This window comes from Pygoscelis adeliae, unplaced genomic scaffold, assembly GCF_000699105.1.
Source record: "Pygoscelis adeliae isolate BGI_AS28 unplaced genomic scaffold, ASM69910v1 Scaffold57, whole genome shotgun sequence".
NCBI lineage: Eukaryota > Metazoa > Chordata > Aves > Sphenisciformes > Spheniscidae > Pygoscelis > Pygoscelis adeliae.
In genome coordinates, this window is record NW_008825615.1 from 13,810,694 (window position 1) to 13,823,578 (window position 12,885).

At 39.5% G+C, this 12,885-nt stretch overlaps 1 protein-coding gene across 1 annotated transcript in view; it reads right to left on the reverse strand.

Annotated features, from left to right (window-relative positions):
- Positions 1-1,964: 1,964 nt before the first annotated feature.
- LOC103924614 (zinc finger protein 451-like) overlaps positions 1,965-12,885 on the reverse strand; it is a 42,499-nt gene continuing 31,578 nt past the window's right edge. Inside the window, 2 exon segments of the mRNA XM_009333171.1 lie at positions 1,965-3,990; positions 6,322-6,396. Of these exon segments, the coding sequence (XP_009331446.1) occupies positions 3,938-3,990; positions 6,322-6,396 (128 nt within the window). The 3' untranslated portion in view covers positions 1,965-3,937.

Sequence of the window (12,885 nt, forward strand, 5' to 3'; positions counted from 1 at the left end):
CGTGTCTTTACTGCTATTGTTTCCAATGCTAATTAAAGCTAGCCCTGGGTTTGCCTATACACGTCGCAGCCATTTTACTGTGTAGGCAAGCCCTGAGGTCCCAAGCCTGTCAGAAGTCTGAATGAAGTCCTCTATCTCGGAAGCAATCTGAAAGCTGGTATGACCATTTCGGGGCATGCAGCAGTACATTCTCATGGAGAGGAAAATCACCTAGTAAATGAGCCAGTGAATTCTGTACAGCTACAGATGTTCGGCCAATTGTTGATGGAGCTCTGAGCAAAAGAAGAAACAGAAGGACTCCCAGAAATTAGGATACAGCAGTCAGTGAAAGTGAACTTGCACAGATTTACAAAGGGAACTTTACATTAAACTTCCACGCGCGCAGAGCTTTGCCGTCCGAGCACACACTTTGCGTGTACTTGCCACATGCCATAAATTTTCTGACTTGTTTACATCCACTTTTATAATAACTCAGACCCTATTATTTGACCCAGATTGTTACAATTGAGCTCTAAACCACTTGAATTAAGAATTTCTACAGGAAACTTGAGGAGGTTTAGAAGCATCAAAGAAATATGCAGATGCAGACTTTATTAAAGCTACTTAGCTGGAAAGAATTGCCAGAAAGTATCTTTGTGCTAATGTCAGCCAATTTTTCTAAATTAATTTTGAAACAATTCGTCATCCATCTTCCTCACCTCCTCCCAATTTACAGCAGTAAACATTTCTGGGACAGCACAAGCAGATGATAGAATACTTTCCTTTTAAGAAAGAAGACAGCGTAACTTCATACCTCTACAAACTTCACCATATTTGGTAAAGATTCAGTAAAGGTTTGCATTCTGTGACCGCTACAGGAACAGTACTGGTCATTTCTGTATACCTTGAAGAGCTGAGAAAATTAACCCACCACCCAAACCCACATACAAAGCGAGTAGCTTACAGTAAGCTAATCTCAATTTTTTTTTTTTTTAAAGTATTATTAAACTACAGAAGCAATCAGGCAGGCATGACGTTTCAGTGCTCCAGCAACTTTCGTAACAGTTGCACTGACTTATTTGGCATCTCATCTTGCCTCAATATGACCCGAAGAGGGATTTTGTTTGATATGAAAGAGTATGGCACACAGAGCACCAAGAGATAAGAGCCTTGTACCAATCTCGACTTGTCATGATTTCTGTTTTGTAAAAATTACGCATGCGCCATACAGAAATTAAGAGCATTAAAATGAACAGCTGGTGGTAGCCAGGGGGAGATTAGACTTTTTCCTCATTAAAAATAAATACGAGAAAGCACCACAGGATTAGACTACTGAAGGGTGCACTCAAACATCACCACAAAAGCAACTTCTCTTAAAAAGGGCAGGACAAATCACTTCTAGTACAAACGTAAAAGATGCTGGGCAAGCTCCTTTTAACAGATGAGTTGGGCTTGTAAATGCAGACAAATCTCTCTGCATACGCAGGGCAAACCTCAGAAATTTCAGCCAGTTAAACAAGACTCCCCAGCCAGAAACATTAAATTCTGAAACAGAACCATTTAGAAGACACCTTTTCCAGCTGAAGAACAAGGTGCAGTACCACGAGATGTTGGTAACAAGTCACATGTCTGTACACGCAGCGTTTTAAGAATCCAATTTTCTCTGCTCTTCTGGAAACAGAAGTATCACAAGCCTGTGATGGCAGAAAACTTTGCAAAGAAAAGTTTCAGAGAGTTAAGAGAACCTCAAAGAGACCAAAGAAAATGAGGCCAAATTTCAAGACATCAGTAATTCTGGAAACTACTTTTAACATAAAAAGAATACAGAGACTCTATTAGCTGTTTTATAAAAGCCACAGCAGCAGTGGTTGGGATTTGCTACTTGCTTTGGTAAGCAGAGGAGGCGGCCAACACGGTGTGTTTAATAACTGGAGCTCCAAGTATAGAGAATGTGTGTGCACACATGGCTTTTTTTTTTTAATGCAACCGATTAAGTCATCACCCATCAGGTACAAGCAAACTTTACATTTATGACAGAATAAAGTGTTATGAGGAATAAAGCACATGATCAAAATCTAACATAGCAGACTCTGGAGAAGACCATCTACCCAGGTTTTAAACATTTGTTGAGCCAAGCAAGAACTTTCTCAAGCTGAAACATCTTTTCATGTGAAAGGAATTTGCACTTTAGGGTCTGCACTGAAAAAAAAAAACACCTGTCCAAAAGCCTCTATAACTTTGGCCAAGATGTTTTTGAGGATGAAACTTGTTTTCTGTCTCACTCCACCCTTTATTAGAAGAACTTGGTGTGAAAAATTCTGGAACTGGTTTACCTTGAGTCAGTAGCTAAAGGCAACACAAAATCTTCCAGATCAAGGCTTCCTCAGCAGCAGTATGAACTACACACCCAGATTTGTACAGCAGCGTGATTAATCTGAGATTTGCAGTGGGAAAGCAAGCAGCAGGCACAAGGGAAAAAACATTAAGAGGTCCTGTTCACCCTGTAACACTTGAGTGTCAGAGCCAAATGCACTGGAAGTGTTCAAACTATTTTCTGGCATTTAAACAGTTTCTTCAAGTTCAATGATTGCTAATGAGCACTGAGATAACTCACTAGATTCTTCACTAATTCTATTTGTTTTGCAGATAGCAATTATATCGAAATCATGATCGGAAGTAAACCAGTGCCAGTTTTCCAGCTTTTCTAACCATGATGACACACCGGTAGTTATTCTGACTCTTTGGAATTGAGAGCGAGAAAAATCTAGCCTTCCCCTTGTCTTACTCTCCACAAAAAGTATTTGTTTGCATAATAAATATTTAGATTTACAGCAGTTAGAAGCAAACTCACAGGCTAATGAATAATAAGAAAAATCAAGCTGGCATTTTATTACATTGAGATTTCTTACTGATTGACAGCAATCATTAACTGAAGTATAATAGACTGGTAAAGCTGGACAGCTTGCATAGGTATTTTTACATGAAGAAACTGAGAAAGTGGCATAGATAATTTTAAACACAAATAATTGTTCACCTTAAAATAAGGACAGTACAAAAATAATCAACACATTTACATTCATTTATCCAAGGCCACCTCTTCATCAACAGAAGGGAGCAAAGACAATAGTATATAGGAATAATACAGCTTAAATTCTCTCACATCTATTCCAAACAGGAACTAGGAAGTTTATTTAGCTTCTGTTCCCTTAAAAAGTTGTTCCAGCCTCCGATCAGGGAGAGGAACCGAACCCGTCGAACTTCAAGCTATCAAATCCAACACTACCATGCTACTATTGAAAAAAACATACACATTTATAAAAATAAAGCTAACAAACTAACTGTACAGCCTGTGGTCCTGATTCTGACATTTATAACAAACAGGACGTAGACAAAATTATGGTCTATGAGGTGAGACTGGCCACAGGCAAGAGTTAGGCCATGTGTTCAATTTATAAACCTGGGATCTAAGCTTCTCTTTACAACAAGATTAGCTAGGCAAATCTGAGATAACTGGAGTTTACTATTTTTATCTGTTGCAAAGACCACATGAAAAAGTAAATAAAGACAATGACACTGTGTGACAGAAAAATTAAATACAAGAACCAATTAAAAAAAAAAACGAACAACAACTAAAAACCCCAAAATACCTAGTAAGACCAGCCTACTAATTAGGCAACAACTTACACAGCTAGACTGGAGAAACTTAGTCACCCATTAGAAACAGAATATGGAAAGGCTTAAAATTTTTTTTTTATCATACACAATATATTGCAGCGGATATCCATAAACTCCAGCTGTTAATCAGCATGACAGAGGACATCATATTATAAATCTAGTAATTCAAGATACAGACGTGTTTTTGAAGTGGTATTTCTGAACCTTTGTAAATAGATGAACAAGCTTCCGTTTTTGTGAGCAGCTCTGATGACATGGTGTTAGTGTACTGAAGTATCTTAATTTACATTTCCTCAAGGCTTCTCTTGATAGCTTCTTCCAATTCTGCATCTTGTTCTGTATAAATACAAAAACCCGATTGTAATCTCAAGGTACAGTTGATAACTAGTCATAAACACAACTACATTAATATTATTACATAAAGCAACAAATTACTTCTATGGGCAATGTCAGCAGTCTGCAAAAAAAGGTACAGAAACAGAATGAAAGTATTTTCCCTTCCTTCTGTCTTATGCTATCTTTTCAACACGTTGAAATATAGGAGCAACCTCTACAACCTTCCACTGTATTAACCAGGGGCAGCCCAACGATTAGTTTAAGAGTGTAACGCAACTACGTATTTACTGGTCAAAATAATACCAAGATTAGAACCCATATGTATGCACCAAGAAAAATAAAGTATTAAAACACAAAAGACAGACACACAAAACAAGCAGAGAGGTTTCAGTATTTTCATTCCAGTTCCTTATCAATAGATATTCCCGTACCTACATTCTAACTTGGCACCACTGTTGTCACTCTTACTAGGAAGGCTAGACATAAGTAGAGAAGAAGTTTTACCAACAGTAAGAATAGTCTGGATCAGGGCTGTAACATTTTTGATGGTGGGGAGGAAGACTGCATTGCACTCATCTGACTTGTTAACAACCTCTCAAACACCTTTCATAATACTCAAAGAAGAAACTCCGTTTCTGCATTACATTTAGGTTGTTTTGGACACTAACTGTGTGGTGTTAGTGAATTAAATATCATAAGTTAGACAAGGTTTGTATGTACAGTAAATATTGATACCAATGGTATAGTTGGAAAAACTAAAGCAGCTTTCAGACACACTGTCATTCTTGAATTACTCATCTTCTGCTTTAGAAGAACACAAGCACATCCTATAAAAAAGCTGTTTGTTCTTATGACAAAAGAAACAAAATAATTATATATATTTACATAACATTTTAAAACTTTAATATTGTTGGGCTGTTTTATGCAAGGCCTAGATTTGGAACAGAAATAGTATCAGTGAATGCTCTCTCATGTCAGCAGAGCCAGTCATTCACCTGGACTTAACTGTAACATCCGGTACTATTGATAAAAGAGGTAAGTTAGTTACTGAAAGGAAAACATTACATGGTCACAAAAACAAAAAAGAAATTTTGAAACCAAAATAAAGCAGAAAGCCAGTTGCAGACAACTGCTTGCATTAACACACGTTGTCAATTAGCCACTAAGCATGTGCAGGAATCAAGAATAAGGTCCAAACTGTGACTCTGTTGCTAATGGCATGCAGTTAGCTCCACAATGATACCTGGATTGTCCTCTATTCCCTGGAGCTGCTGAAGCAGCCTTCTCTGCCTCCTACACTTGCTTTTTGCTTTCTCCTCTTCCAGCAGTTGCTAGTGCTTTTTCCTTTTTACCCTTTGCTGGGGTTGATTTTGCCTCCTCACTCCCTCTTACCCCATGATAGAACTGCCATTAACCACACAGGCAGCCACTGAACACAGCTGAAGCCAGGCTGCTTCATAAGGTCAGATGCCTTCAGCACTGCAGCATCACAGCTGGGACCTCCTGTATGCACCAAATGCCACTGCAATCCCCGATGGCAATACCCAGTGCTAGGGGGACCTGAGCGTGGCAAACTTTCAGTACTGTAAATGAGTATGTTGGACATTTAATAACAATGTTTAGTAACAGTTGGTAAATTTATAACTGAATAAATTCTGGGAATATAAGATTCAGTTACCAGTTTTATCACTGACCTCGTACAAATTATTTATTGAAATTTTTAGTTCATTTTATTTCCATCGGGTGGAAGGGCAGAGTCAAGCCTTTAAACAATAAATTACTTTCAAACTGCACTGTAGTCTGTCACCAAAAATTAATGACTACATTGTATGAACACCGCCTCTAAGCACAACAGCAAAAGGATGAAAACAATTTCAAATAAGGGAAGATATGATGTGAGCAGACAGCTGTACCGCTGATTTGAACTTATGCATAAACCTACAGGTCTTTTAGGAGACCAGATTGCTTTGTTGAGATATAATACCTAATTTTGAACTATTTATTCAGAAATTCAACTATTTAGTCAGTAGTTCTACTCTGAGTCAACACAGTCATATTAAACTTGTACAAAGCGAGCTCAGTCAAGTCTTTAATTGCAGAATACCCTGTGGTGCACCAATAAAACAGATTTTGAGTCTGCTGGCATACTTTTCAGGTTAGGAAATTATTTTTTATTTATAACTCAGTGTTCTTAACTACTCAAGATTGCCCAGCATATTTTAGAGAGTATTCCTAAGAGGTCACTTGCCGTAAAACCAATTGTAAGTCTAGTTTCTCTGTCTTCCATAATTAATAGCACTCCTGAACACAGAAAAGTAAAAATTAACAGACCTTCCTCTTTCTTTGTTTCTTCTAAGCTCCTCTTCACTGTTAGTTTGATATCTTCATCCTCTTCACTATCTGAACCTTAAATGCACAAATGAAACATAAATTACATTCCTTCTAATAAAAAAAAGTTAACAGTCCCCTCTTGCATTTGTCTTACTGTAACAACATTGTAGGTTGGATTTGAAGAAATACACTTGTTACGATCTGAAAATCAAGATACAAATACATTATAGTAGTAGTTTAAGACAGTAACTCAAGAGACAGTTATTTTTCACCTACCTTCTTGCCTTTCTCCCCAAAATCTAGATGCAGACTGCTTCAATTTTATATTATTTTAAAGTGGTAACAAGAAATAATAGGTGTAGAAGCTACTGTTAGTGTCTACTGCATTTGCTTTTTTGTAATACTCAGTTATGAAAAAAAGACATGACTCACTTTCTACAAAATTTATCAAGGATTTAATTACGGGAAGAGGTGCTATAGTGTGTCTCTGCCTACACATGATCTTAGCTGTATTTTGTTGCCCAAATACTCCATTTGAACAATGGAGTGCTATAACTCAACTAAGTAGTGCAATTCAGCAGATGTTCAAGTCTCACAGAAGAAAAAAGTCGATACACTTAGTTTAATCTGCTAACTCATCATAGCTAAGCCAAAACTCCACCACCTTTCCCTTTCTAAATAATGCTCTTCATGAGGCTGGTTTCCAGTTCCAGAATGACAGCTTTATTTTGAAGTGTCTAGTAAGGATTGGCGTACCCAAGGTGGTGCTGGTTTTTTTTTTCCATTTGTTTTAAACAGAGTCTCAGTAAACTACAGGTTAAAAAATAAACAAGTCAATGAGTCACATTATGTATTCATTCTCCTGCTGCAGGCTATTGCTATTTTGGGAGATAATCCCTGTAATGAGGTCTTACAGTATTCGCAATCAACTAGGTCTCCTATGGTCATATCAACAGAAGTACTTCCCTTAAAGTCATTATGTTTATTAGTACACAAATGTACTTCTGATTACGTTTAACAGCAAAGAACATTCCAACTTGGCAGTGCCAGGTTAGCGGTTGGACTTGATGATCTTAAAGGTTTTTTCCAACCTAAACGATTCTATGATTTATGATATGACCATCTAATTTACTGACTCTGTGACTTCTGGCATTTTAAATGACCCAAGTTAGATATTCAAAGTGACAGGTACACTTCCTAAAATTTGTTTTCAAACCTCTGACACCTATACCTTGTTTGAACAGCAACGTTGCTGACTTTCCCAATTCCAGGAATACAAACTCCAACAGCTGGTATCAAACAGAGATCAGGAGCCCACAAAGATGCCAGAAATAGCTGGATATACACTGCAGTTAAAATGGTCTTTCTCCAGTCACTTGGCAGACTGACTGTGAAGCCTTTTTGGAGCTGCCTACTATTTCTGGGCAGATGAGATACTATTTTTTACATCATCGCCCCAAGCAAACAAAGCAAAAGAAACAAAAATCCACACAACCAAAAAAAAGGTCATTACAATCACTTATGAAAGGGAGGAAAAAGTGCAAAGAAAAAGCTTTGCACAAGTGGCTTCTCCCTTATTAACCTTCTTTTTAATCTTCTAACCCGAAAGACATCTCAGACTGCTCTAAAAAGTTTTGTACCTGTACCTAGAGGTCTAACAGTTGAAGCAATCACTCCCTAACTAATTTCTTGGCGTAAGTATAATGGAAGAATTGAGTTCTTGTGAGCAGTAAGACACAGTACAAGAGGGTCTCTGGTTTGCTACCATTTCAGATAAAAATGCATTAAGAGCACTTTTCTGAAGGTTTGTGGGGGTTTTTAGGCAACTTGACAGAAGATGCTGGCAAATGGGCAAAGCAATATTCTTCTGATTAGTATCTTGCCTAGATGGTTAAGCAGCAGAAGATAGGAATAGTCAGAAATCCAGGAGTTGCTTTCCGATATGATCTAAAGAAGTCAACTTTCCTGGAACTGTTTAGAGAGTCAGTTTGCATTCACCGCAGAAGCAGCCATGATGGCAACCCACTGACAGGCTGTTAGAGGACAGCACTTTCCTGCTTACTCCTGGCTTCCCCAACCCAGGCAACAGGCTAACTTGACACTCATTTTTCAGAATACAGCAGATCAGCAGCTAAGTTGACTTTACTGTCAATTAGGACAGTTATAAATGCTAAAACAGGATTTGTAGATAGAATTATTAGTTCATTAAGAAAGTTTAGGATTCATCTTATGTATTAATGCAGGCCCCATCTTGCCGAAATGTTTTGCTAGTCACACCACCTTAAATACACCACTGTAATAACATGGGGCACACATTTGTATTTGAACAGAGGTATATACAAACTGGCATGCAAAACATTTAAACATTTTTAAAACAAGCTGCCTGCCCCATGATTTATCCCTGATGTGCAATAACTAATTACTACTTGATAGTTATCACAGAGAACAGGTTTGCTTAAAGCATACTGGAAGACAACACCATTCCACTGCCAGACACTATGAAACTTGAAAACAATTAGTACTGATGATGATCTGTTAGTCTGAGGGGAAAAAAAAATCAGCTCGGAGTCAAATGTGGTTATGAAGCATGTTAAAAGTCTCATGAGCTACACTCCGCCTTCACTGGTCATTACTTGCAAGATTTGTCTCCCCTCTACCTAACTGTATTAATGCACATTCAACTTCCCATGAAGGCAGTTGCTGGATTCTCTGAAATCTTCGAGTTGGTGAAAGTTAACCTATTAAGAGGCTAACAAAGAGCCAAATCTTATTTAGGAGCTTTTCACGCAAAGGCTTGTCAGTATTTCAAATTATACTGAGACTTTCCTTAACCAAAACCCAAAACATGGTTATGCTTGTCCTCAGTGTTCCCCCCCCTGCCCCCACCCTCCCCAAACCTACACAGAGCAAAGACTAAAGGCACAAAAGCAGTAAAGATGAGACTTTTAAGATGTTCTGATATGGCTCTATGGGAATCAGGAATAAGATCGTAACAGTCAGAGGAAAAGCTGTCTGCAGGCAAAAATCCTAGGCAGAAATGCTCCAACAAATAAGGGGGTGGGAGGCAGGAACTCAGCTTCCTTTAGGGACTAGACAGCAAGAACTATTAGTGTGGAACTCATCACTTGTCAACCAAAGAGAAGGAAAGGCCAACTGATTGAACAAATGTGTTTTCAAGTCAGAAGACACCAGGCTGCTTTTCCACATGGGACAGGCCATTGTGCTTGATCTAATGTTGCTTGTAGCGTGTCTGTACCCTGTGACTGAAGTCTGCTCTCAAGGAGATCTTGCATTCCAGTTAAGAATATACTCCATGCAAGTATCACAGAACAGCTGAGGTTGGAAAGGACCTCTGGAGGTCATCTTGTCCAGCCCCACTGCTCAAGCAGGATCACCTAGAGCCAGCTGCCCAGGACTATGTCCAGACAGCTTCCGAATATTACCAAAAAGATACTGCACTGGGGAGCTCAGAACTTGACGGTTATGGCCTTACCAGTGCTGAGGGAAAGGATCACCTCTCTCAACCTGCTGGCAACAGCCCTCCTAATGCAGCCCAGGGTACCATTGGCCTTCTTAGCCATGAGAGCACACTGCTGGCTCATGGTCAACTTGGTGTCCACCAGGATCCCCAGATCCTCTTCTGCAAAGCTGTTTTCCAGCTGGTTGACCCCTGGTCAGCATATATCAGTGCCTGGGGTTGTTCCTCCCCAGGTGCAGGACTTTGCACTTCTCCCTTGTTGAACTTCATGATGTTCCTGTCAGCCCATTTCTTCCCTGTTAAGGTTCCTCTGGATGGCAGCACAACACTCTGGTGTATCAGCTGCACTCCCAGTTTTCCGCCATCAGCAAACCTGCTGAGGGTACACTCTGCCCCACCATCTAGATCATTAATGAAGACATTAAACAGGACCAGACCCAGTATTGATCCCTAGGGTACATAGCTGGTTACTGGCCTCCAATTGGACTTCACGCCACTGATCACCATGTTCTGGTCTGGCCATTCAGCCAGTTTTCAATCTACATCACAGTTTGCTCATCCAGCCCACACTTCATCAGCATATACTCCTGGTACTGCTGGCATCTTCTGATGACGAAAAGTAAATGAGAATGTTTAATTTGGAGAAATCAGGCATGTCCTGTCTCTCTTGTTAAAATGCTTAGCACAGTCTGTAGCTCCCAGCTCCTCTGGAGTCAGAGGAAAAGCAGTTGCCCAGTCTCTCAGCCAAGAGATCTTAAGATATGGCCTCTTCTCTAGTACATTTTGTTAAATAAACAACAGCTAAGAAACTCTGACTATACCTATTCTCTCAAAGAAATCCTACTGCTCACTATTGTCCTCACGTATTGCCAAATTCCTCCTGGAAGAACAAGAAAACCCAGGAAAGCAAATTCTGGATTAATATGGAGCTCAGAGATCAGAAAGATTAACCGTATAGATGGGAGCAAATATAGTGATTTTTTGACATTTCATGAGTCTCTCATAGAAACCTATTCTGGGAGGAAACTGGTAAACTTCCACAGAATGCAAGCGCCACCCACTGTCCTGACATCAAAGCACCACAGCTTGAATTTGGATTAGTTGCCCACATGGCTAAGCATAATTCCGCCCCTATATCTGATCGTCTTCTCCTGCATCCTCCCTAGTTACCACCATCCCCTTAATAATTTTCATCAGGTTTACCAGTTCCACTGTCTCACTAGAGATTTGATTTCCCTCCCCCAGCCCTAGTCCTCCTCCCTTGCCGCACAACTTCTTAACATACCTCCTGACTACTTCACACATTGTACAGTCTCACACCCTACCTCCACTTCTCTCTCCTACAATGCTCCTTCTCTTAGTCTTTTCAGTAATTCCCAATTTCATCTGCCTCTTTCCCACCCCAATGCACAGTGACGTTAATATCACACTTAACTCCCTGTCTCTCTAACCACTAACCCTTTTCCTTTTACAGTTGATGTCTGAAGTTTTAGTGGTACCTTACCTTAAGGATACCATTAAAGTTACCTCATTCAGGATCCTAGTAACTACTTAGTCAAAAAAAACTTAAGATCAGTACCCCACCCTTACCTTCACTAGCAATCATGTTCAGTATGCGTGATCACGCTGCCTTTAAAATACCGTTCCTTGGCTTCCAGATTCCTTTCCTTTATTCCTTCTTCAATACGTCCCTGGAGGATCCTCCCCAGTACGTACTGCTCTAATCTCTGTTTCTTCATTAAGGTAGCATCATCTGTAAAGTACAGCTCGGCAAGTACAGCTGCTCCCTGCTGAGGGTTCACAAATACACAGACCTCTCTTCCTTCATGCAAACTAAAGCTTCACTCTATATATCTGTGCCTACAGATGCTCATTTGTCTGTTCATTCAAGTGTAGCACAATTAAAATTAAAGCTCTCAATCCCCTACCCTCCTCCAATTGCATTTTTTTTGAAACTGTGGCCAGTACCATGATGGTCACTCGGACTTTCATTTAACCTTCATATTAGATACCTGTCTAAAATTCACAACCAGATTACAAAAAAATCCTCAAGGTTTAGTTTATGATCCGAGTGGTAAGGTCTTCCCAGTTCATCCACTTGGCTACAACTCTTGTTCAGACTCATTATCTTAGGTCTTAATACATTCCTTTCTCCCTAGGGCATATACATATATTCAGAGATGCACACAAGAGATGCCACTGACATACCAAAGCCAATAATAACTTCCTGTTGTAGCTAAACACAAAGTTACAACTCAAGGATGACTTTCTTATCACTCCCTACTGCAATAGGCTGTGGCCACTGTAACAACAGTGTAAATAAAGGAATAGGTTCTTACTGGAGTAACTATCATTCATTCATGGTGCATCACACTGCAGATGCTCATGCCCTTCACATTCAGTCTCTCTGGACAGTGGGGGCTGGAGGCTGTGACCTATCTTCAGTCATTCGCAGTTCGTGTTAACTGAAGGTTCGGAAAAAGCAGAGACTGGGGTCAGATGTGGTATTCACATTGGACCTCAACACCCACAAAAACTTGACTACTGAGAAGGCAAGCAGTTATTCTCAAGGTCTTCTGTAAATTAATTCTTAAGTCCTCTTAAATTCTTTTGTTGGCTGTATGTAAACCAAAAGCTTTTTGGGATAATGGGAGCTAGGAAGCTTAGCAGCATCCATCAAAATGAACTGAAATCCTGCTCTTCCAAATATAAACTCTCATAGAAGCTGCATTCAGTAGTATTTAAATGCTTCAGGCAATAGTAGCAGATTGAAGATGCAGGCTGACAACTCCACTTGAGCACAGTGGAAATGAACCTTATGGGCCAGTGAAAGAGGCGCAGTGGCTATTTGGCAGACAACATAGTACATCACTACACCATTGATTTTGACAGTCTCATGAGACAGCCTGGCTTTTTAAAAGAAAGGAGAAGAAATACTCCCAAAAATTTGGTCCTCTTAGTATTAAAGAAGTCTGCTTTACTTAAGAGCTCAGTCAATAGAGGATCTCATTTGAATATGACTGTGAGAAATACAGTTAAGCTAAAGCCATCAACTTACACAAAAATCACTATTGTCAACCAAGAAG